At 52.6% G+C, this 22,359-nt stretch overlaps 10 protein-coding genes across 10 annotated transcripts; 6 read left to right on the top strand and 4 right to left on the bottom strand.

The window, feature by feature from the left end:
* Positions 1–954: 954 nt before the first annotated feature.
* BO72DRAFT_452934 (aldo/keto reductase family protein) lies at positions 955–2,268 on the top strand. The gene is made up of 2 exons (XM_040945853.1): positions 955–1,777; positions 1,862–2,268. Exons 1-2 carry the CDS (start codon positions 1,262–1,264, stop codon positions 2,195–2,197), a joined length of 852 nt encoding a protein of 283 aa, XP_040796240.1. The 5' UTR covers positions 955–1,261; the 3' UTR covers positions 2,198–2,268.
* Positions 2,269–2,723: 455 nt separating this feature from the next.
* Positions 2,724–3,373, bottom strand: BO72DRAFT_452933 (uncharacterized protein). Its single transcript, XM_040945852.1, has 3 exons — positions 2,991–3,373; positions 2,828–2,942; positions 2,724–2,776 (listed from the first exon to the last, which is right to left on the bottom strand). The coding sequence occupies exons 1-2, from the start codon at positions 3,349–3,351 to the stop codon at positions 2,881–2,883; spliced, it is 423 nt and encodes a 140-aa protein (XP_040796239.1). The 5' UTR covers positions 3,352–3,373; the 3' UTR covers positions 2,724–2,776; positions 2,828–2,880.
* A 491-nt stretch (positions 3,374–3,864) lies between these two features.
* BO72DRAFT_501225 (HAD family hydrolase) lies at positions 3,865–4,670 on the top strand (the record flags this gene model as incomplete). The annotated part of the gene is made up of 2 exons (XM_040948958.1): positions 3,865–3,873; positions 3,945–4,670. The coding sequence occupies 2 exons, from the start codon at positions 3,865–3,867 to the stop codon at positions 4,668–4,670; spliced, it is 735 nt and encodes a 244-aa protein (XP_040796238.1).
* Positions 4,671–5,094: 424 nt separating this feature from the next.
* BO72DRAFT_452931 (dihydroxy-acid dehydratase) lies at positions 5,095–7,068 on the bottom strand. The gene is made up of 2 exons (XM_040945851.1): positions 6,936–7,068; positions 5,095–6,855 (listed from the first exon to the last, which is right to left on the bottom strand). Exons 1-2 carry the CDS (start codon positions 7,019–7,021, stop codon positions 5,124–5,126), a joined length of 1,818 nt encoding a protein of 605 aa, XP_040796237.1. The 5' UTR covers positions 7,022–7,068; the 3' UTR covers positions 5,095–5,123.
* Positions 7,069–8,512: 1,444 nt separating this feature from the next.
* BO72DRAFT_472639 (zinc-binding alcohol dehydrogenase family protein) lies at positions 8,513–9,635 on the top strand (the record flags this gene model as incomplete). The annotated part of the gene is made up of 2 exons (XM_040947152.1): positions 8,513–8,895; positions 8,996–9,635. 2 exons carry the CDS (start codon positions 8,513–8,515, stop codon positions 9,633–9,635), a joined length of 1,023 nt encoding a protein of 340 aa, XP_040796236.1.
* A 184-nt stretch (positions 9,636–9,819) lies between these two features.
* BO72DRAFT_415361 (MutT/nudix family protein) lies at positions 9,820–11,454 on the top strand. The gene is made up of 4 exons (XM_040942569.1): positions 9,820–10,127; positions 10,313–10,405; positions 10,469–10,709; positions 10,843–11,454. Exons 1-4 carry the CDS (start codon positions 10,083–10,085, stop codon positions 11,079–11,081), a joined length of 618 nt encoding a protein of 205 aa, XP_040796235.1. The 5' UTR covers positions 9,820–10,082; the 3' UTR covers positions 11,082–11,454.
* On the bottom strand, positions 11,226–12,243 carry BO72DRAFT_463197 (putative NUDIX family hydrolase; the record flags this gene model as incomplete). The annotated part of the gene is made up of 2 exons (XM_040946585.1): positions 11,226–11,753; positions 11,869–12,243. The coding sequence occupies 2 exons, from the start codon at positions 12,241–12,243 to the stop codon at positions 11,226–11,228; spliced, it is 903 nt and encodes a 300-aa protein (XP_040796234.1).
* A 3,208-nt stretch (positions 12,244–15,451) lies between these two features.
* Positions 15,452–15,880, top strand: BO72DRAFT_343501 (C3HC4 finger protein; the record flags this gene model as incomplete). Its single annotated transcript, XM_040940640.1, has 1 exon — positions 15,452–15,880. A coding segment is annotated over one exon (429 nt), but the record flags the coding sequence as incomplete, so codon positions are not given.
* A 1,863-nt stretch (positions 15,881–17,743) lies between these two features.
* On the bottom strand, positions 17,744–18,689 carry BO72DRAFT_289257 (uncharacterized protein). The gene has a single exon (XM_040940354.1). It carries the CDS (start codon positions 18,496–18,498, stop codon positions 17,956–17,958), a length of 543 nt encoding a protein of 180 aa, XP_040796232.1. The 5' UTR covers positions 18,499–18,689; the 3' UTR covers positions 17,744–17,955.
* Positions 18,690–20,763: 2,074 nt separating this feature from the next.
* On the top strand, positions 20,764–21,033 carry BO72DRAFT_452922 (uncharacterized protein). The gene has a single exon (XM_040945850.1). The coding sequence runs from the start codon at positions 20,802–20,804 to the stop codon at positions 21,018–21,020; it is 219 nt and encodes a 72-aa protein (XP_040796231.1). The 5' UTR covers positions 20,764–20,801; the 3' UTR covers positions 21,021–21,033.
* The last annotated feature ends 1,326 nt before the right edge of the window (positions 21,034–22,359 follow it).

Raw genomic sequence — 22,359 nt, 5'->3', positions numbered from 1 at the left:
TCATGAGTCGCCATTGACAGCTCTTAATCAATCATTATGGTTGGGTGCCGGCAGATTCGACATTCTTCATGTTTCTGTTTTTAGCATCACAACACTTTACAGCGCCAGATTTACCTACCTCCTACTCTCTGTCCCATCCAAATTTCTCCAATTTGTCGAATAAACAGGTTAGTTGAGCGCAGATCAGAAGAAAGCACCTCTCCACAAAGTACTATGGATATACTCTTTATTTATCTACTCATACAGGATCCTACATTCTCAACATCGGGTTTCTGGCAATGGCTTTCTCCGAAACGCTGATCGGAATCTTCGCTCTTGCCGACCCACCCCTAGTCAACGACTTGTTCCACTCGAGAGGGCTGGATTCTACGGCCTGCTCCTCTTTGAGCTGTCTTGGGATGTTTATTTTCCATTGCTAGTGCATGTCTTACGGGTTTCAGAGGGTGCGGCAATGTAGATCATCCCTAAGGCATTGTCTACCTACATCTGATCATATAAGTTACTAACTACGGCCCAAAGACGGCTACATTCATCGTGAACTGCGTTGATCTTTAGACGTCGATGAGCATAAAGGCAATAAAGCCCTTTGAGGATGTCAATTTCCTTGCCATTCAGACTCACACTCATATAAAAGTCGCCCACTATAGCCCACCACGCCCTGCCATGATTCATAGGCTCTTCCCAACCGGAATTTGACTTTACTGTGCCAAAACATTGTCTGAGTATCGCAATCGCACGATAGGCAAGGTACCGTACCGCAGAGGTTGCTCTCCTTGGCTTCAGATATTCTGTGGCGGCGACAGAGGGATCGGGCGAGCCGAAAAGTCGATATATCACCTAAGACCTAAGCAAGTGTGGTCCAGTCGAGGGAATCGCTGGAAGGTTGTCCACGGAGTGCTCTTCCTCAGATGTAGCATGCCATAGAGGATCGAAGAATAATGCACCACTCGAATAATAATGAAGCGAAGGAAGTGGACGTGTCGGCTGGAGTGGCCCGTGAGGATGATACCATCGCAGAAACGGGGCTAGCGCCCGCCCGGCGTGATGATATCATCCGGGTCGAATGGGGCCCGCGGCGGAAAACATTCACTCGCCTCCATACAGCTCTTTCTTTCTCTTCCATCTCATTCAATCTGATTCATCTTCCATCTCATTCAATCTGATTCATAATCAACCCAAGATCACATAAAAACTTATAGCACTTACAATTCTTTTGGATAGCTTTTCCCACGGAAAATACCTCGAAGCAACACCCGCAACAATGTCACCCAAATACACCATCACTGATCTCCTGCCCCTCCCCAATTCCTCCGTCCAGATACCCCGCCTCGGCTTCGGAGTCTACCGTTCCCACGCCGACAAATGCGTCACCTCCACCGCCCACGCCCTGAAGGCCGGGTACCGACACATTGACACCGCGCAATTCTACGGCAACGAGAAGGAGGTCGGCGACGCCCTCCGCGCGTCGGGCCTGGCCCGCAGCGACGTGTTCGTTACCACCAAGATCCTCAGCCCCGCCGGGTCGCCCGAGGCCACCTACGAGAAACTGGTGGCCAGCGTGGAGAAGATCGGAGGCAAGGATGGATACGTCGATTTGTTCTTGATTCACAGCTCCAAGTCCGGTTCCGCCGGTCGGAAGGAGCTGTGGCAGGCCCTGGAGCGGCTGCTGGAGGAAGGCAAGACCAAGGCCATCGGCGTCAGCAATTTCGGCGTGAAGCACATCGAGGAGCTGAAGTCATTTGCCAAGGTTTGGCCGCCGCACGTTAATCAGATTGAGGTGAGTCGTGATTCCTCCCACTGCGAGGTAGTACTTTGACCGAAACAAAAACACCCTTTACTGACTCAAGACATTCTCTTACAGCTCCACCCCTGGTGTCAACAGCGCGAGATCGATGCCTACTGCAAGAAGAACGGGATCATCGTCGAATCCTATTGCCCGATTGTGCGCAACTACAAGGCCAACGATCCCACGCTAGTCGAGCTGGCTCAGAAGTACAACAAGTCCACCCAGCAGGTGTTGATCCGCTACGCACTGCAGAAGGAGTGGGTTCCTCTACCCAAGTCAGAGACCCCCGAACGCATCGCTTCGAACGCCGATGTGTTTGATTTCGAGATCAGCAAGGAGGATATGAACGTCCTGGATGGTCTTGACCAGGGCAGCGGCGGTGCCATCGTTGAGGCCGTGGAGAACGAGTAGATTTGCAGTACATATCATGATGAATACCCGTGCCTAGGATTAGAGACCCTCTGAAATATAATAACTGTTACGATTTGTTACTGATGTTACTCATGATCTTCCCACCTGCATGATGAAAGCTTTTAATCGATCGAGAAGTAGGCTGCGCAGGATGCATCATGCGAAGTCGCACGGGCGCTGAATTCAATAGAGATCACAAAGACTGGCAGTCGTATGCTGATCGAGCCCGAGACTGAATGGCTGCTGATCTGCGGCGCGGAAAGACACGGCCACTGGACCAGGTTAGCAAGCGGAGCTCATGCCTCGAGAGCAGATTTAGATTGGCTCTGGGGATAGCAGTCGGGTTCTCAAGAGAGGGGGATCAGAGGCAGAATGACTGGTGAAACAGGTTTCCAGCCTGGTACGGCGAAAAGGGAAGCATCCGTCAGTCTTCAACATGATGGTGACAATGTGGGGGGGGGGGGGGGGGGCTGTCATGCAAGCAAGGCTACTAGGATCGCTGCATCTGCGCTTCAAACAGGCCACTGAGCAGTCTGCACGAAGGACTCAAACTCTAAAACGGACACGCGCGTGGGGTACCTAGTAGGGAGTGAGCGATTAGTTGAGTAGCCCATTTGGACCGTACTGTACCTATGCGCAGCATTGTTTGTGGCTAGCACGCCGCCAGGATGTTCAGTTGCTGCTTAAAGCATCGGAGAAGGACGGCAACATGAGACAAACCAACCTGGACACAACCTGGACACTGCTATTGGCGGTTAGCACGATTTCGAATGTAGTGTACCTCGGACGATACCTAGTACCATGGTCCATGCTAATACCGAGAGCAACATGTGTAGGCTCAGCACAACAGGAGTGATAGCATAACATGAGCTGATATTGGAACCCCCATGCTTGGCAATGAGGGATACTCGTCCATGCGCATATAATGGCCCAGCGCTAGAAAATGGAATACTGTACTCCGCGTTTCCAAACCGTTTGCATGAGAGTACCGGGTGACTTGTAGGCCAAACGGCATGATGCGCGGGCTCTGCGCGATTTTGATTGTGAACGGGCAGCAAACAGTAGTTCCGTAGTGATTCAGTCCGAAAGAGTGTTGTCGAGAGAGGGTCCAAGGAGGGGCTCTGTTTACAATTGATATGGTCAGAACCATACATTCAGGTACATCACGGGTTGATAGAATCTCATGGTTGTACTGAAGTGATTCTGTGGTCTTCCATCCGGGGCTGGGAAAACTATTCCTGGACGGGCTAAGCGGAGGGGCATCCGAGCGTTCCCCAAAGCAGGCTGGCTGTGGATTGTTTGGAAGAGGCTATGATCTCACTCCCCGCTTCAAGCCTGCTTTCCGCCATGGCAATTGTCATTCATCCAGCAGAAAAACATTGGTGTGCCTTGAATTAGTACGACGTAGTGGGGGAAAGGCTGGTAAACATTGAAGACTCACCCGCTTACGATGTACTCTTTTCTTACCCCTCCCCTTATTTAAACAATGTAGATGCCCCGCGTCTTGTTTGTTCTCAGCTTTTTGTTTTCAGGTAGTCAGCCACCACGAGTCTAAATAGTCTCCCCGCCTTTTCACTTCCCCCTCCATTCCATCTTCTCTATCTTCATCCTCCACTCTCTGAGCTTCATAAAAGACTTTACATCTACAGCGACCCCCACTGCCCAGCATGCCTCAGGTTAGTGCTACCCCGCTGCGTTGGAAAGTTGTCATGTTGCTCATTTGCTGATCCTCTCACCCTGCATGCAGATCACCGAAATCTTCTTCGATTGCGACAACACCCTCGTCCTCTCGGAAGAATTAGCCTTTGAAGCCTGCGCCGACCTCGCCAATGAGATCCTGGAGAAGCACAACATCCCGGACCGGTACACAGGTGACCAGCTCATCCAGGACTTCGTCGGCCAGAACTTCCGCGGCATGATGGTCTCCCTGCAGGCCAAGTACAAGTTCGAGATGACCAAGGAGGAGCTGGAGGGTTACGTGAAGGAGGAGGAGAACCGCGTGATTGCCAAGCTGGAAGCCAAGGCCGAGCCCTGCGTCGGGGTCATGCCCGAGCTGGAGAAGCTGTACGAGTCCAAGAAGTACGGCCTTGCCGTGGTGTCGTCGTCCGCGCTGCGTCGTGTCAAGGCCTCCATCAAGAAGGTCGGACAGGACAAGTTTTTCGAAGAGGATGCGGTGTACAGCGCGGCCACTTCTCTCCCCACCCCGACTTCCAAGCCCGATCCCGCCATCTACCTGCACGCTCTCAAGGAGCGCAACAAGAAGCCCGAGGAGGTCGTCGCCATTGAGGACAGCAAGTCGGGCTCCCTGAGCGCCATCCGCGCCGGCATTCCAGTCATTGGCTATGTCGGCAGCTACAACGGTGATTCGAAGCAGCAGGAGATGGCCAAGGTTCTCACCGACCTTGGTGTCAAGGTGATTATGAAGGATTGGAGTGAGTTTGAGGACTGCTTGGCTCAGATTGAGCGTGCCTAGACGAATAGCTGTTGCGATTCACTCGGTATCCAGTATCTTCCTGGGCCTTGACATGATGTTATGATAGCGAAAGCATTGTATTTTCATATTCCCCCTTTACGAATTCAATCATGCTTTCTTCAGTTCTTGGCCGATGAGAGGCTTGTCGCAGCAAATGAGGTGTTTGATCTCTGTCTTGTGAACGGTGATTGTCGAATTTCGTGCCACAGCATGTTCCCTCTCTACAGTTATACAGAGGTTCGATAGACTTGAGCCCATCGGTAATACAGAGAAGACTTGTCCCAGACACGCAGTGTTCCTACAGTTCTTATATTACCCGAGCCGCCTCTGAGTTACCGCCATCTCCCTCTACCCCGTACTCACGCTTCTTCCATCTAACACGCATATCTTCGCCTCCAATGAAGATCATAATCAAAAAATGTTATGCAATTCTCCCGAACTTGATCACAACTGCTATATAGGCCCATCAGTCACACAGCCATGGCTCGCATCGCTAACAAGTCTGGCATATTTAGCCAAGGTGCCTTTCGCTGCTCTCGGTTTCGGCGCCTTCCACTCCTTCCTCCTCCGCTCCAACTCCTCCGATGGGATCTCCAGGTCAACCACTTTCTTCTCCGCATCGATCACAATACGATCGCCATCTTTAACGAGCGCAATCGGACCCCCTTCCATCGCTTCTGGCACGACATGCCCGATCAGAAATCCGTGGCTACCGCCCGAAAACCTCCCATCGGTGAGCAAGGCAACATCTTGACCCAGGCCTGCGCCCATGATAGCAGAGCTAGGCTTGAGCATCTCTGGCATGCCAGGCCCACCCTTGGGCCCCTCATACCGAATGATGACCACGGTCTTCTCACCTTTCTTGATCTCTCCACGCTCCAATGCCTCGATAAACGCATCTTCGTAGTCAAAGCACCTGGCTGCACCCTCGAACCGCAGCCCTTCTTTGCCGGTAATCTTGCCCACCGATCCTCCGGGTGCGAGCGATCCTCGCAGGATCTGCAAATGGCCCGTAGGCTTGATGGGATTGCTGAGCGGACGAATGATCGGCTGATCGGACGGGAAATCCGGCCAGGCATTGACGTTCTCGCGCATCGTCTTGCCTGTCACCGTGATCCCCTCGCCGTCAATAAGCCCTTCCTTCAGCAGTAACTTGAGCAGGGCCGGCGTGCCACCGATCTTGTACAAGTCGTGCATCACATATTGGCCCGAAGGTTTTAAGTCGGCCAGGAAGGGCGTCTTGTCCGAGACGGCTTGGAAGTCGTTGACGGTCAACTTGATGCCCACGGCGTCCGCCATTGCAATAAGGTGAAGGACGGCATTCGTGCTCCCACCGAGGATATTCACCACGATCATGGCATTCTCAAAGGCCTGTCGCGTCATGATATCCCGGGGCCGGATGTCCTCCTTGAGCAGGTTTCGGATCGTCTCACCCACCCCTTCACACTCCGCCCGCTTCCGTGGGTCAACCGCCGGCGTGCTACTACTGCCCGGCACCGTCATGCCCAGCGTCTCGATCGCCGTGGCCAGCGTGTTCGCCGTATACATGCCCCCGCACGCGCCAGCCCCGGGACACGCATTCCGGATGATGTCCATCCGCTGCGTCTCGTCGATCTGCCCCGTGATGTACTGCCCGTAGGATTGAAACGCACTGACCAAATCCAGCTTCTGGCCTCCCGCACTGCACCCGGGCTTGATGCTCCCGCCATACACCATCAGACTGGGCCGGTTGACCCGCCCCATGGCCATGAGCACGCCCGGCATGTTCTTGTCGCACCCCGGCAGCGAGATGTTGGCGTCGTACCACTGCGCGTGCATCACCGTCTCGATCCCGTCCGCGATGATCTCCCGGCTCTGCAGGCTGTACCGCATCCCCGCGGTGCCCATGCTGATGCCATCCGAGGCGCCGATGGAATTGAAGCGCATGGGGACCAGGTTGGCGCGGGCGACGGAGTCCCGCACGAGCTCAGACAGCGAGAGGAGGTGCATGTTGCAGGGATTCCCCTCGAACCAGACGGACGAGATGCCCACCTGCGGCTTGTGCATGTCATCGGGTGTGAGGCCGGTCGCGTAGAGCATAGCTTGGGAGGCACCTTGGGATTTCGGCTGGGTGATCTTCGACGATTCGCGGTTCAGGTTGTGGTTGTCATGGTGGTGAGTTCGTGAGGAGGAGAAGGCACGCCATCTAGTGGAATCCAAAGCAGATGTCAGCTCATACGCAGGCCAGGATGCAGTAAAAGGGTGGGATGGATCGGTGGGACAGACGAGTAAACAGGCCTTGAGCGTGTTGAAGAAGGTAAACACTGCCCGTAAGCCGTCGCTGTGCCGCGGCCGGCTCTGAAAATAGCCATCGTCATGCTAAGCCTGCAAGCTGTGTTGATTAATGCTACGATGCTAGATTTCTCAGTCCCCCACGACATCGTCGAGTCCATCCAGGCTTTTATACCCTCCCATCCTGCTACAGGGATCTATACTCTCACCCCAACTATCTCGGCCTTCGATGCGATATACTCCAGTCCTCTCGGGCTGTTGTCCGAATGCCATGATTGCAACAGTGGGTACGGACTACAGTACAACAGATCCCAGGCTCAGCTGGTACCCAGCTCCGTTCGGACAGAAGTCCAATCCAATCAGCATCCCAGCATTACGACCCAAGGCACATTTCCTTTCTGTTCGTGGACTAATATCTATGATCTGGAAGCAGAATCTCGGCCTTGTTTGCGATCCGTCTTACTGCTTTGAGTCACGGTCAATGATTGCATCTAGGAGTGCGGTATTGGACGAATGGATGGTACTATGGGGTAGGAAATAAGCATTCCAGGATCCAAGGGATCCACTCGGTCCGGTCGGAGTTGGGTCCTCGCTCCCCGGATGGTGGTGGCACTGAGTAAGCACTGCATTAATTAACTAACTACAGTAGTTATTGGATGCTAAGACTGAACTCAGTCTGCACTATGAGTACTTCCAAGATACGCGCATTATTGGTCAATCATGATGCTTTATGAGCTTCGGTCTTCCAGTTTCATGTTAGGGAAAACTGCATTAGAATTGTAGGTCCAACCACAAGTCGGGGGTCCTGATCCCGCAATCCATATTTCCCAAGTCTCCCGCACCAATGCACCTACTTTGTTTGGTCCTTCGTTTGACCTTATAGTCTACAAAGAGGGCTGAGTCCAAGGGTTCCCTCATTCTGGCTTTATGAAAAGGGCAGCTAATGATAGAAAAGCAAATCCTCCGCCACAGAATCAAGTGACGGGTGAACGCCCTGAGCACGGTTGCTTCTACTGTAAAACGCACCCTGCGACAACCTCCCGATGACTATACGTGGCATCTGGAGTGTGACCACGAGTAGACCCCACGCGGATCTCCCGCTGACTCCACACGCAGGCTATCATCGACACCGGCTATGTACTACTCACCCAGCCGAAAACCCTAGAGCAGGAAATGGATCGGAATCGTTTCTGTTCCGGCCCTATTTCCGGCATCCGGATGGCATCCGGGAACACCAAGCTTCGGAAGACCGGGTCGACGGAGCTTGGAGATACCGAATGTGCTGATCGAGAACTTCCCATGAATGATCGGCCAGCATCCTCGAGTCCAGGATCATGAGATGCCGCTTTGTGAGGACCGCAGGCTCTAAGTCCGTTGCTAACTCCAGGTTTAACCCCGTTGGGGGTGTGATGGGCAGTATCAACGCGGAGTTACCCCAGAGTATTGACTATAAACATTCTGAAATACCGGACCATGGACAGGAGAAGAGACAAGTAGCCATATTTTTTGCCGTCCGTCAAGCTCAGCTTTCCTACTATTCCTACTCTCGACACATCGACACAGTAGCAGCAATGGCTGTGAAGACCGCAATTCAGTATCAGCTCCTCCGGAAAGGAGGCTCCTTTGTCCAAGTCCCAACGCCATATCCCACCCCAGGCCCGGAAGAAGTCTGTGTCCGAACCAAAGCCGTAGCCCTGAACCCACTGGACGTCAAGAACCGCGACCACGGTACTCTGATCCCCACCTGGCCGACGGTCCTCGGAATCGACGCCGCCGGCATCGTGGACGCAGTCGGTGTATCCGTGCAGGGCCTTCAGCCGGGCGACGAGGTCCTCGTCGCCTGCACGCCCGGGGGTCCGCGCGGCGGAGCATTCCAAGAGGTCGTGACCGTGGGTGCCGCGTTAGTGGCCAAGAAGCCTGCTGGCCTGACCTTTGAAGAAGCGGCCTCGCTTCCGTAAGGCCTTTCCTCATGTTGGACAGATTGCTGAGCTATGTGAGACAAGTGCACCGCTGACTGACTCTTGGGGCGCGCGCGCGCCCAAGCGAGCATCTAGTCTATGCTACTTGACCGCTGCCGCGGCTGTCAGTGTTGGCCTGCACATCCGGCTCCCTCACCTGGACCCCGAGGGCACACCGAGCTCTCTGCGCTCGATCCTGGTCCTCGGGGCCAGTTCGGCGACGGGCGCGGCGGCCGTCCAGCTGCTTCGGATGGCGCTGCCGTCGGCAACCATCTTGACGACCAGCGCGGCTTCGCATCATGCGCGACTGGAGGCGCTGGGGGCCACGAGGTGCTTTGAGCGCGCGGCCGCGAGTGAGCCCGCGGCCATTCGGGCGGCGACTGTGGGCGGCGGCGGGGTCGATGCCATCCTCGATATCGTGGAGGCGGCGGCGAGTGAGCCGGAGGTCTTGACTTCGTTGGACCCCGACGGTCCCAATGTTTATGCGCATGTTGTCAAGGGGACTGCGGTCGATGTTCCGGAGGGGGTCCACTCGGTTCCTGTGAATGCGAGACAGATCTTCGAAGTCAAAGGCGGCGCGGTGGCCATGCCACGGCTGGGGGAGTTATTGGCTGGGGGGAAGTATAAGATTCCCGTGCGTGTTGAGATTATAGGAAGGGGGTGGGAGGCTGTTGAGCGAGGTTTGGATAGACTTGGAAGAGGGGTGAGTGGAACGAAGTTGGTCGTGAGTTTATAATGCTTCAAGTTTGTTTCACGCCATAGGACGAGTATTATTGAAGCGGAATGGTTCGTGGCAACCCTCTCTCGCCTGGTCAAGCATTGCATTGCTCATGATCGGATGTACTGTAGACTCGACCACTGAAGTGTGAGCCCCAGGACATGTTCGGGACTCGATTCCTCGATTCCTTTTATGTTGTTGTCTTTTGAGGAGCTCTCTACTGTATAAAAGAAGATAAAGAGATAAGACAAGGGCTAGCCCTGGCTGCCGGAATAGGCCAGCGCCCCTCTTTCCAGTCTAGTTGCCGGGCCGAGCTGCCCCTCTTGGATCGACGTCAGCCAGCCTCACAACACTATCTCCGTTCAGTAGATACGTATCGTAGATCAGCCATTGCTTCGTTTCAATCTCAATTGCATCCTCGTACCCAAACAATTCTAACATTGTTCACACCAGTTGACCGACAATATGTCCAAGAACGCGCAATCCAAGATCATCTCCAGAGGTCCATTGGTAAGGTTAACCAACCTCTCCCCCCCCCGGCCCCCCCCCGCGCCCCCTTCCCCAGCAACAAAGCCCAGACAACTCAGCTCTCTCGGTGACACAAACACACTCACCATGTCTCATATGTATCATCCCGATCAAGCCCGTCCAGCCCAGCCTTTTCCCCCACTAAAAATAACATCACCTCTCCGTAGGACCCCTCAGAAGCCAAATGGGCCCGACTGGTCAAAACCACCTACTCCGACCCCAACGGCGTCGAGCGCACCTGGGAATCCTCCGAAAGAACGGTGAGTTCCATCCGGACCCTCTTCTCCCCAGGAGGATACGACATCGCTGACGGGTGGTTCCAGACTCGCCCGGAGACCTGTGAGATTGATGGCGTTGGGATCGTGACCATCCTCAACAAGGAGACCGGTCCAGAGCTGCTCCTGCAGAAGCAATACCGGCCCCCGATCGACAAAGTCGTCATCGAGGTTCCAGCCGGATTGATCGATGCAGGTGAGACGGTGGAGGAGTGCGCCGTCCGGGAACTCAAGGAGGAGACGGGGTATGTGGGTGTGGCGGAGCAAACGAGCAGTGTCATGTTCAATGGTGAGTTTTTGCTCTTTGTTTTTTTGCCCCCGGAGGAGGGGGGTTTCATTCGGGCATTGAGAAAAAGGAATGCAACTGCGCTCTCGCGGTGGTAATGGCTGATGCTGAAACATTTCTTCTTCCCGAAAACTAGATCCCGGGTTTTGCAATACTAACCTGAACATGGTCCATGTCCGGGTGGATATGTCCTTGCCTGAGAATCAGAACCCCAAGCCGGAGCTGGAGGATAATGAGTTCATCGAGTGCTTCACGGTGCCCTTGTCGACGCTCTTTGAGGAGCTGAAGAGGCTCGAGCGCGAGGGTTATGCTATTGATGCCCGGGTGGGCACGATAGCGGAGGGGATCGAGCTTGCGAAGAGGTTCAAGCTTTGAGGTAGTTGTTGTAAAGAAAAAGGCTTCGGATTACGGATGGTCTACGCCTGAAGTTACGAAGCCCTCGAGGGCGCGTCAACGAGATGACGGTTCCCCCGTTTTAGCACGGAGAGAGATGGCATCTGCTGCCGTGGTTCTAGACTTCTAGAGTTTCCCCTCCTCTTTGAGTCCCCTGTACAGCGCCCATGCGGCAAGGGTCTTCCCATCGCGCACACCTTCCTTCCATAGATCCTTTAATGGCACCACTTTCAGCGTGATCTTCTCTCCGTGCTGCCGTAATCCGGTCAGCCTACCCTGCAGACTCTCGATCTCCTTGCGCGGCATGCGCTTCTGGCACAGAAACAAAGGGATGAACTCGTCACTGCCGCCCGCCGAAGGATACACAGCCTTCTGCAGCGACTCTCCCCCCTTTTCCTCATCTTCTGACCCGGCGGCGCCCGGCTCCAAGGCCAAGGCCGTCAAATCGATCAGCTCCTCTTGCGGGATGGTCAGCCCTGTCTCCTCCTGGATCTCTTTGGCCGCGCCTCCCGCAAAAGACCCACTGTCATCCAACATGCCGGCGGGAATCTCCGTGAAGGCCAGGGATCCCGCGGGGATTCGAGGCTGGATGGTCAAGACGACGCGTTTTTCTTCTTCATTGGATGGAGGGACGTCGTCCGGTTGGAGGATGAGCTATGAGTTCGTTTTCCGACGTATAGCGAATTAGTTCCCTCATGTTTCTTAAGATGCGGGTATTTTGACGGAAGAAACAAAAGCAGACGATAAGCGAGTAAAAAGCAAAACATACCAGCATCCCCACACTGCCCCCGCGTAGGAAGACGCTGCCCGGGAGTGTCTCGCCGCTCCCATTCGAGACCTCTGCTTTCAGCTTCACAAAGCCCAACCGCCCACCGCCAAAATAGTCGACCGCCTGGATATCGATTCCGCGAAGGACGTACGGGTCACGGGAGAACTCGTGGGGGGACTGTTGCTGTTGGTGTTGCCGGCTCAACGACCGGTGCAGGGTGCTGAGCCAGATGCGAAAGGCGGGGAAGCGCAGCAGAGCATCGCGGCTCAGGTCTGCTGTCGACGAGACGGGGACAGTTTCGGAGGACGGTGACGCGCCGTGAGGATCGTGGTCGAGGTCGAGGTCGCGAGGGATCGTGAAGCTGGATAGGGACATCTTTCTGGGCGCTGAGAGGAGGAATGGCCGTACTGGTCGATGAACCGTTCGTTGGAGGTGCACGGACAGCCACCGGGCGGCGGGCGTCATCAATGGATCGAAAGGGAGTCTACCGTAGCAGGGGGGAGGGGGGGGTGCGTTGGTTGGTTGATGAGTTGGCTGTTTTTTTGTCTCACTAGATTTGACTAATGGAATGATTGGAGGCGAGGAGCAGGATGAGTGAGTAGGTAGTATGTACACACCCAGTGCAGTACTTGTTCTCGTTTGATGAAAGGAAGAGCTGTTTTACTCCGTATGCTTGGGCTGTGTTGTTGGGTTGGTTTGGCGGAATGACGTCGTGGTTGGAAACGTCAACTGGTGGAAAAGGGAGGAGACTCGGAATGAGGGAACAATCAACAACTCGACCTCACTTATCCAGTGTCACATCTTAACCTCTTAATACTTCTTTCTCGACTGCACTGCCCCTCCGGCCTTGACTTCCCCTTTCCTGGGATTCTTCCCGAGATTGGATAGACAACAGAAACACGACGACACAACACCCCTCAGACAACCGCCGCCAACAGCAACAGACTTCCAGCCTTAGCCTTCTGGGCTGGACTCTCTCTCTCTTTGACTTTCCCCCACAGTCAACCAATCACTCCTGCAGCTCATGCTGTATCGTCCCCATTCCTACGGTCGAAGCTCCCAATAGTCAACTTACCGGATCAAATGCTGCTCCTGGTCTGCTGCTCCGCATGGCTCTTCGCTTCTGCCTCGTCTCTGGCGGGGTCAGACCCGACAAGACTGACGGTCAGTCAGTGAGTGATTGAAAGGCTCCCTTCCCCGTCTTTCCCGTGACCTTCGCTTTGTCCGAGAACCCCATCGCCTCCTTCACTCATCGCCGTGTTTGCTTTCCGTCTGCTCCCTTCCCCTTCGACTCCCTACTCAGCTACGATTGTGTGCGTGTTAGGCCTTTTGCACCCGCCGCTGCCGCATTCACAAGCACCACCGTTCGTGTCTCCTCTCTGCCTCTCTGCCTCTCTGCCTCTCTGCCTCTCTGCCTCTCTGCCTCTCTGCCTCTCTGCCTCTCTGCCTCTCTGCTCTCTCAGCGGTCTCTCACCGTCTTTATCACTAGCTATACTTCACATTCCCCACAGTCTCATAGTACCTTCGCCTGGAGGCTGTAACCTTATTCTACTTTGAGACGACGCGGCGCTGTGTGAACGTATTTCTCTAGTTGAGGCCGTGTAAGCCCGGTTGAGCTGAGCCCGCATCCAAGATCGTCCAGAGTTAATAGTCTGACTGCGTGCCAGAACTCCTGACCTGGGTTCCGATTCCATCCAAGTTCTGCTGGATCACGCTGTGGGCCTTGTTTTTGCTTCTGCCTCGCCTCGCCTCGAGGATCCTTGCTCTCTCCAGAGCCCGTCTGTGGTCTCCGTTCAAGCGAGGCAATGAGAGGAAGATTGCAAAGGCCCTAGTAGGCGAAACGAGTCTTCTGCGATTTTGCGATATCCGGAATGGTACTAGCTCGAGTACCCCGCAAATAGAACTATTAGACGTTTTCGTGCTGCCTCTTTGAGCTTGAATATCTATCGAGCTACAAGCCCTGTATAGGTCTCTGTTGAGAGATCAAAGCAGTTAATAGGAGCAAGATCAGGTAAAGAGAGCCTCTACCGACTCACACTGTCTATGTTATGTCGCCGCCTTGACTCGCAACGGATCAATTGTGAATGATGGTTGCTCTGCTTCGTCATATTTTCGGACCGAGCTGCACTGATCACTATGATGATGGTCATCTTGATCTGAACCGACCCGTTTCCCGTTTTCTGGGTCGTTATTCTTGCCAGAACCCGAAACACGGCAGTGAATATCAAGTTCTGCCAAATATCAAATATCCGGGCATGAGATCAGCTCGGCTTCTTTATCTTCTTGACGTATGAACGTGCTAGAGCCCCTCTTGCTACCCACTGTGAACGTTGGCCAGGGAAGTTTTTTATACTCCCCTCCAGTGAAGTCAACAACTGTGGCATCTGAAAGTAGCTTTTCTCTTAGTCTTCGTTTTCTTCTTAGAACCTCACTTCTACTGACTCAACCTCCTTTCTGTCACTTTCTGTTCTTCCTACTTTATTTGAACATACAAGTATCTGCAATTTCATTTGGATCTTCTTTTGGGCCTCGTCTGGCTCGTGGAGTGTGTGTACCACGTTTGACTTAAACCATCATTTGCTAAGCCCAAGTGTTGTTTGCTTTACCGTGATCTTCAACAACAAATAACGTACGCGGTAGCAGGATAGCACAGTGTCGACCGACGATGGAAAGCTCACCCACTTCGATCGCAGAACCATGTAACCTCATGGGCACATGGACCAGTTACGCCACTTCTCCCACTGACTCGCATTCAAACACTCAAGCCTCCCCTAACAGCCAGCGAGATTTCCACAATCCATCCACCGAATCGAATCCTGGGGATACAACAATGTCTGGCTATGTTCAAACCCATGGTCACGAAATGAACAGTGGGGCTGGAAGCTTCATGTCTCAAGAGACCCCAGTCCTTCAGCCTCCTCTGGACTACGCACGGGCTCGCTTGCCACCACGACGACGGCGGGTATACAATCAACTTTCAGTACAGCAGGAAAGAGTATTTCTCAACCAGGCGCTTGACGGTGCCCACGCTACATATTACGCTCCCGCAACTGCTATGGGCCCGCCATCAAATCGCATGGGTACTCAAATGAACGGCCTTCAATCGGGAGGCGTAATGGCATTGCAAGATCCGAACCCAACTCCAATGGAGCCTAGGACAAGCCACCAGGGACCTGTCGCACAGCCTCACTATTCGCCCTTGGCATCTAGAACTCTGCCGCAGACCCAAGGATTTGTGTCGAATGGATCCGTGCATGGACCAAGCCAGCCACAACTGCAACAGCCGCAGACCATTGCTCGCATGCCATACCCAGTATCTGTCGCATTGCCCAGGAGTAGTGTGCCAACCACGGCTGTCCCAATGACGGTACCAACATGGACACCCCAGTATGCGGCAGCTGTGAGGCCACTGCAGCCGCAGCCGCAGCCGCAGCAGCAACAGCAACAGCAACAACGGCATGATGAATGGCCACCATGGGAGCCTTCGCCAAGACCTGTTGCAGCTCTTCCGGCACGAACACCTCAACTGACGGCTTATGGCAGACTACCGCCAGGAATGGTGAATGGAGCCGTAGCGATGCACCCTCCACCCAATCCTCAGGCCCGGGCAAGCGAGCTCCGGCGTTCTCAACTGATGCATATGATGCAGCGATCACCACCCAATCCAGTGGATGCTCGAGCTACGCAGGAATATGCCCACAGCTTGAGCCGGAACCAACGCCTGCGTCAACCTCAGGGAGCCAGTACCAATCCTCCTTTGCAGCCGGAGAAGAGTCTAGACAACCAGAGAAACGGCCGCCCGGACCCGAAGGAGTCGGAAGAACTGAGCGTCAACCTAGAGTGCAAAGTCTGTTTCACGCAATTGGTCGACACCGTCCTGTTGCCATGTGGCCACGCGGTGCTCTGCCGGTGGTGTGCAGACACCCATCTGCCGAGTTGTCGGAATAACCCGACGCGCCTGGAGGGGGATCCGAGCTGTCCGATTTGTCGTGGGCCGGTGAGACACAAGGTAAGTCAGATAGATGGATAAAGGCATTCCTACAAGAAAACCGGGACACTATTATGTGTGTCCTTCCCAAGACAAGCTTGGCTAATGTGATATCCAGGGCCGGATTTACTTTTCGTGATTGTTGTGTGGTTGGGTAACGCCGCTGCCTTGTTTTTTCCCCTGTCGTGTTGTTGCTGCATTTGGATAACGGCGTTCGGTACTGGTGAAAGAATGAGATGTCATGTCGCTGCACCAACACCAGATATTAGAGTCGTGAGGTAAGAAAGTACAGTACAGTACAGTGATTGACCTACATATTTTCCGTGTCAATGTTTCTGGGGACTTCCTTTTGTCGCTAGTTCCTGGAGATACAAAGAAACAAAACTTGAAAATCGATATCTCATCCCGGATTCTTCGACGAGTTATTCCAAGTCTCGGTCTTCGTGCAACTTGCAGTTGAACTCAAGGTAGCTCCACCGTCTGCGAAGCAAACCAACCCTATCCCTCTAACAGGCTAACAAGCGGAGCTGTGATGTAACACGCACATCCATACGGAGAGCATAAGAAGATATCCCCGAGGTCACGTTACGAACATCTGCAGCCACCGCATGGTACTGTAGTACTGGTAACTAAGTTACCCAAACCAGAAAAAGTGCGGTAGTCCAGCTGCGTGGCAGCCACTATCCACAAACAGCAAGAGCCAGGAAATAGCAAAGACCGGAACCAAACACCGGATCGAAGGAAGCTTCTTCTCTCCCTGGCTTCTGTTTTTCCCCCCTTGTTCCACCATCCACACCGTACCGGTACTCCGTAGTCTGCCAAATCATACCATTACTTTTCTCCCCGATTGTCTTCCCGATGATCTCCCCGAGCCCGCGCCTGTCAACTTTGCCCCGTCCGTCGGGGCCGCCTACCTTGATTAACTACTGAGAAGGAGAGTTTAAAAAGAGAGACAGAAAAAAAACTCTCGTTCGATTTGATCCGATAGAGGGAGGGCCTTTCATTGGCAGATCTGAGGAATGCTTGGGCTTGATTCTGTCATCGGAGATCTCTCGATTCGACCCTCGGACCCGATCTCGTAGACGACTGGTGAATATGTGTCGTGCAACTCGGTCTTCAAGACTTCTACGAGTAAGTTAGTCTATCTGTCACTGCTTGTCACTCTCACATGTGTTTCATTGTTCAATTTTCTTGTGGTATACCTGTCATTGAAGGACGGTCCAGACCCTGAGACATGACTCAGTGGTGCTGTGTGTGTGTCCACCGCTGGGTTTCGCTCTTCTAAATCTGTCCATTTCGATCGTCGAGGTCCCTTTCCTTCGTGTATGAATTAGGTAGGAGGGATGCTTCAAGTTCCAATTGCATCCGCGAATCTTCACTTGGATTTGGGGTCAATCTCTAAATTTGACCCCATTTTTTGCCTGGCTCAAATAAACATGGCTGCTTAGCTCGGGCTGTTCTGTCTGTTTTGTCCCTGTCATTTCAATTATTCTAGCCAGCCAGCCACGATCAGCAATAGACAGGCAGTATGAAGATCGCGGATTGGTTTCACCATCCTGTTTCGGTTTTGGCTTTTTTCTTGCCCTTCCACCCCCCCCCCCCCCCCCCGTCGGATTTCCTGGAAATCCTCTCTCTTTGATCTGATCAATACCCACTTGCCGCTGTTCCCCGCTCATGCTGTTCCTGGATCTCTCCCCTGGTGCTCTCGATATATATTTCCCGGCTAAGTTGCAGGTTTAGCGCTGAACTTGTTGGCAAAGGTCATACTCGGTAGTCGTCAACTGACCTTTCGGTCATGTTTTGTGCCCTCCTGTCGCGCACATGCTTGAGTCGGTTACGAGGTTCTGTCCGGGACAATGCATGTTGAACCAGACTAGAAACAAGACCAGCCCACTTCCACTACCCGGGCATTGATCCCGACCTCTGCAAGATAAATCGATAGTACATGCGATGTTGTGAAGGAGGGGGAGAGAAATTTTCGAGCTCTAGCCACGCGACAAGGAAGCTGCGAATATCTCCGAGTCGGTCCAGACGAGGCGGCACAGGCAGTAGATCCCGGTTTAGCGAAAGATCTATGATTCTCTCTTTCGCGCTGTATCCTAGTTTCTCGAATTTCTATCCTTGATTGATGTGTTCTCAATTGCTTGTTGCATGGAAATCGAGTAAGCAACATCGCTGCTGATCGAGTCTAGAAGCTGGTGGCAGCCCGTTGGGGCAGGATTGGCGAGTACGTAGCATGTAGAACGTAGCATGTGGCGGGAAGCCATGCTAAAGACAAGATACTCGAAGACGCCACGTAGGGGACTTGGAGTGTAGTTGACCGATACCTCGGAATTGAGTTCCAGATTACCGACAAGAGAAATTCCTTTTCCGTGCCACCCAGAGACTGAAGCTTGTAGCGATAAAAAGGTCTCCTGGGCAAGAGTCTTTTTTAGTTGATCAAACTGACGTGCCATATGCACGGGGGACTTTCGAACCAATAGCCGGTGTTGGATTGGCACGAAGTAACTGCTGTGGCTGATTTGGAGACGGACGAGATCCCACGAATGAGATTGCTTGGACACTCTTGGTCTTAGTATCAATGCTGGTGCTAATGCAGTGGTAATGGGTTGGTAAATTGACACTGCAGGGTCGCTTTGCATTTATCGTGTTCCGCATCGTTGTTGGGGGCTTCGAGGACTCAAGCAAGTAGAGGTGTAAGGAAGAGCGAAAGGAATTTAATGTACCGCTGTCGGGAAAATGTACAGTAAGTTATAGCAAGGCTAATTGGTAAGCTCTTCCTCGTACGCCGAAGCTCGAGCTCTTTCGTCCATAGCCATGAGTTGTCAATCGACGTGGCTTGCATGGTTGACACTAAGGGGTCGGGTCAGGGGTATCATCGGCTGTAATTCCAGCGAAGAAGGGTTTTTCGCCTTCCCCCTGGTCGAATTGTCATCTACTCCGTTAGGAACAAGGACCGAGTGAAGCTCTTTTACTCATGATGGTTGGTGAGTTTTGGAAGTTGATGAACAATCTACTCCGTACTCATGTAGGATCATGTGCAAAGAAAGGACGCGCCAAGGAACGGCAATGCACATGGCCAGGTATGGGTCGCATTGGTTTAAGGCAACCACCAGACTCGTTGCTTGGGTGGCTTGTCAAGGAGTGAGAGAATAGCTACTGTGGGAGCAATGAGTTAGCGCTGTCACCATAGGTCATTAGGTGAGTTGATCACTCTTGGAGAGAACACTAGTGGTTCTTGTGTCCGGATTGTTGGGAGAATCGAAATACTCGGTGATACCATGCAGACAAATAATTATGGGTTAGAAAACCACTGAGGGTATCCCGAGACTAGTGATGCTTCAGGATTGTCTCAAGAACTGTCTCAATGTAAAGGAGAAGTGGACAGTGGGTGCATTGCGAGGATATAGCGGTATATTCGTTTGCCTTAGTTCGGTGGGTCGTACGGCAGTAGTCACCTACTGTATGAACAGTACCAAGTACTGTACATACTGCATACAGATCAGATCTGCCGCTGAGCGAAAATACAGATTGAAGTTTTGTGTGCGATATCGATATTGAAAGAAAGATGAGTATGATCTCTGAAAGCTGTTCACTGGATTAGCATAGATCCTAAGAAGGAGGAGGTGGAGAAGAGATCCATGATACCCGCTGGGAAGGTTTGTTGTGTTTGGGTAATGGGAGCCGAGTCCACCTTCGACAACCGATCGCTCGGCAAGCACGAACGAAGCATGTACATGTACAGTTATTATACGGAGTACAGTACCTACTGTAGCAACCGTACTTCTATCGAAGGAGCTAGTTACCTAATTAATCATGCTACGTAAATTGAGAACGAAGAAACTGGCAGACTGTCACATAGTATACAAAGTCTCCTGTACTATGCAGATGCATGTCTCGTGTATATTTAGGTTCAATACAGTAATCTGAGGCTCGGATTTTAGTTCTACTTTAAGAATGATTTAACTAAATTAATGTACAGAGTACATTACAACTGTAAGTATTGTCCCCTTTTGATGTCAACGCACTTTGCTTCCGGCTCTGGCCCAATGCCAATCAGGCAGATAACTCTAATTGATAATCGCGCACTGGCAGGCTGAAGCTATAACATGCCTAACTATAGTCAGGCATCATTAGGATTCGAAAAGAGATCCTCGTGTCTGACACCTACACTATTCGAGCTAGTGGGACCACAAATAACCCAAGGACCCAAAGACAAGGGCTGATACGCTCAGACCAAACTGAGTGCAGATGACAAATGTGTTTCCAGGCTCTCCTACGAATGACTGATAGTTATCCGAAACTATTCATAGCCAGCATGTTCCACCATTACATACGACTATTTTCCGTGAGTGGTCGGTGACTCGGACTGCAGGTGCTCACTAGGGCACCGCCAGCCTTATTAAAACAACCTGAGCGATCAGACCCCGAAATCGTGAGGCAGAAGCTTCAATCCTCTGTTGTTGAACGTGGCGCGCTGATCATGGTCGAATCTATCCTCACGCGATACCTGCCCGGGCAAAGGTAGTGTAACCTACGATGTTTATGGTAGCACGGCGTACAGCTTCGAGGATGCTAGTAGCCTTCATCCATACAAAGTACAGTCTCGCTGGTACCGCTTGACCTGGAATCTCATCGAATGCTAGGACTGTGCACGTATGGGTGACCCCAACACGACTACCTCGCAAAGATTGCTGTCCATGTCTATCAATAGACCGAATAAGCGGTGTCCATGCAAGGGTAAACCCGATTATTAGGAACGAAGAGAATATACCCCCCAGGAAAAAGGTCCAGAGGACGGCTGTTGCGGCTCCGCCGGGTGCAGAGTCCTGCTAACTTGAAGAAAACGAAGAAGCCGGGTCATCACCAGCAATGTGAGTAGGATCGTTGCAGAGGCCCAAGACCACCGGCGGAGATTTGCATACGTGAGACCTTGAAATCGACAATGATTCATAATTCCATTGCCGGGAAGCCGATCGAGGCCAGGAATCAGCCGTCAATCATCGGCTCGTCGATAGATGGGGATGCTATGGCCACAAGCAGTCTGGCCAAGGAATGTGGATCAGTGGCGAAGTATCAACGATTTCGCGTGGAAAGGTGTTCGAGAAAGGCCAAAGTGCACCCTATGACGCAAGGGCAGAGCCATCATCATTCCTGGAATTAAGCTTGTCAGTCAAGTGGCAGCGATGAGAACTTGATTGAACGACGTCGGCAGCCTGCTGCATGCAAGGGAGTGTGGGAGGGTGGCCCAACCCAAACAGTCGGGTTCGGCATCAAGGAGGTCGCAGAACCCACCTGCATGAGCTCCTTAGTATTGATACGCATGTAGGGGGACGTCCTGATAGGGACGTCTCAAATCACGCCCTTAGGAGTTGAACAAAGTTTCAAGTGGAGTCACGGATACTCGAGACATGGGCATTAATGCATTTGACTCTTGACACGGGATATGATTGAAGATACCTACCGTACTCCGTACTCCGTAGTATGTTTGACAAGGCGACCTGACTCGACCGGACCGTTGACAACTTTCCTAATTGAGGCATAAGCATGCGTCGGGAACTTAAAAAGGTCGTCGAATCGAGAGAGAGCTTGAAGAATGGTGAGCCTCGACGCCACCAAAATATGACAGTGTACTTTGTTCTATCTTATTTCAGTTGTGGTTTTTCTATTATTATTTGTTTTTCATGGCCATTTTATGAGGTCTGCGATGGACCGATGGCGAGGAAGAAACGATCAGCCAGACACAATTGAGATCGCATGTATCGAAAGGAAGCTGACGAAATTTGTTCGGATTGGCAAGGAGCTTCATGGTTGATGAGTAAGTAGGGTAGTATGAAGGAGGAGACTCGAGTGAAGACAAGGCAACCAGGCAGCCAGACAACGGCGACGCTGGTGGTTTGTTTCCCGTCAGTCAGGAATACCAGAGCATTACCATTCAAAGGTTCTCACCACAATAAATTACCACCAGCCTCGCCTTTCCCCCCTCCGAGGTCGGTTTGACTCGTGCTCTGTTTTGTCTGTCTGGTCTGTCTGGTCTGTCTGATCGTGGAACTCTTCCAATGGTTTCCTCGCCTTCCGTCTCGGCACTTACCTTACCTTACCTTACCTATTTTTTTTACCCAGCTTAACTACACAGTACGGGGGGGTACTTCCATTGCTTCTCATTAACCTTTCACCCACCACATCTCCCCACTTCACAAAAGTTGCTTACTTACTTTAGCCTCTGTCGCCTTTTGGGACATATCCATTCTTCGATACTGTGCACTGTGCTGTGTACTGTACACTTCCCTTCCCCAGCAATCTCTTGTCGGCTTGTTTTGTCCTAGCTGCCAGTAGGTGTTCGTGCGCGCCTTCCTCGGTGATTCGGTTTGTTCGCACAGGCGTTTCTGACCCCCCCCCCCCCCCCCAGGCAGAGATGGGGTTAGTTGCCTAAAGAACCTAAACCACTTCCATGTCTTCGTTCTTATAAATAGTGTTTCCCACTGTTCCCTGCTATTCCCAAT

Source organism: Aspergillus fijiensis, assembly GCF_003184825.1.
Source record: "Aspergillus fijiensis CBS 313.89 unplaced genomic scaffold BO72scaffold_80, whole genome shotgun sequence".
NCBI lineage: Eukaryota > Fungi > Ascomycota > Eurotiomycetes > Eurotiales > Aspergillaceae > Aspergillus > Aspergillus fijiensis.
This window is presented reverse-complemented; position numbering and strand designations above follow the sequence as displayed.

Bases quoted from the DNA above. Each gene is read 5' to 3' on its own strand.
- BO72DRAFT_452934 (XM_040945853.1), top strand. From the start codon at position 1,262: ATGTCACCCAAATACACCATCACTGATCTCCTGCCCCTCCCCAATTCC. The intron at 1,778-1,861 runs GTGAGTCGTGAT...ATTCTCTTACAG, and splicing joins CGCACGTTAATCAGATTGAG to CTCCACCCCTGGTGTCAACA.
- BO72DRAFT_452933 (XM_040945852.1), bottom strand. From the start codon at position 3,351: ATGTATGGTTCTGACCATATCAATTGTAAACAGAGCCCCTCCTTGGAC. The intron at 2,943-2,990 runs GTATCGTCCGAG...AACCGCCAATAG, and splicing joins AGCATGGACCATGGTACTAG to CAGTGTCCAGGTTGTGTCCA.
- BO72DRAFT_452931 (XM_040945851.1), bottom strand. From the start codon at position 7,021: ATGGCTATTTTCAGAGCCGGCCGCGGCACAGCGACGGCTTACGGGCAG. The intron at 6,856-6,935 runs GTCTGTCCCACC...GGATTCCACTAG, and splicing joins CGCTCAAGGCCTGTTTACTC to ATGGCGTGCCTTCTCCTCCT.
- BO72DRAFT_415361 (XM_040942569.1), top strand. From the start codon at position 10,083: ATGTCCAAGAACGCGCAATCCAAGATCATCTCCAGAGGTCCATTG. The intron at 10,128-10,312 runs GTAAGGTTAACC...ACCTCTCCGTAG, and splicing joins TCATCTCCAGAGGTCCATTG to GACCCCTCAGAAGCCAAATG. The intron at 10,406-10,468 runs GTGAGTTCCATC...GGGTGGTTCCAG, and splicing joins GGGAATCCTCCGAAAGAACG to ACTCGCCCGGAGACCTGTGA.
- BO72DRAFT_289257 (XM_040940354.1), bottom strand. From the start codon at position 18,498: ATGCAAAGCGACCCTGCAGTGTCAATTTACCAACCCATTACCACTGCA.
- BO72DRAFT_452922 (XM_040945850.1), top strand. From the start codon at position 20,802: ATGATTCATAATTCCATTGCCGGGAAGCCGATCGAGGCCAGGAATCAG.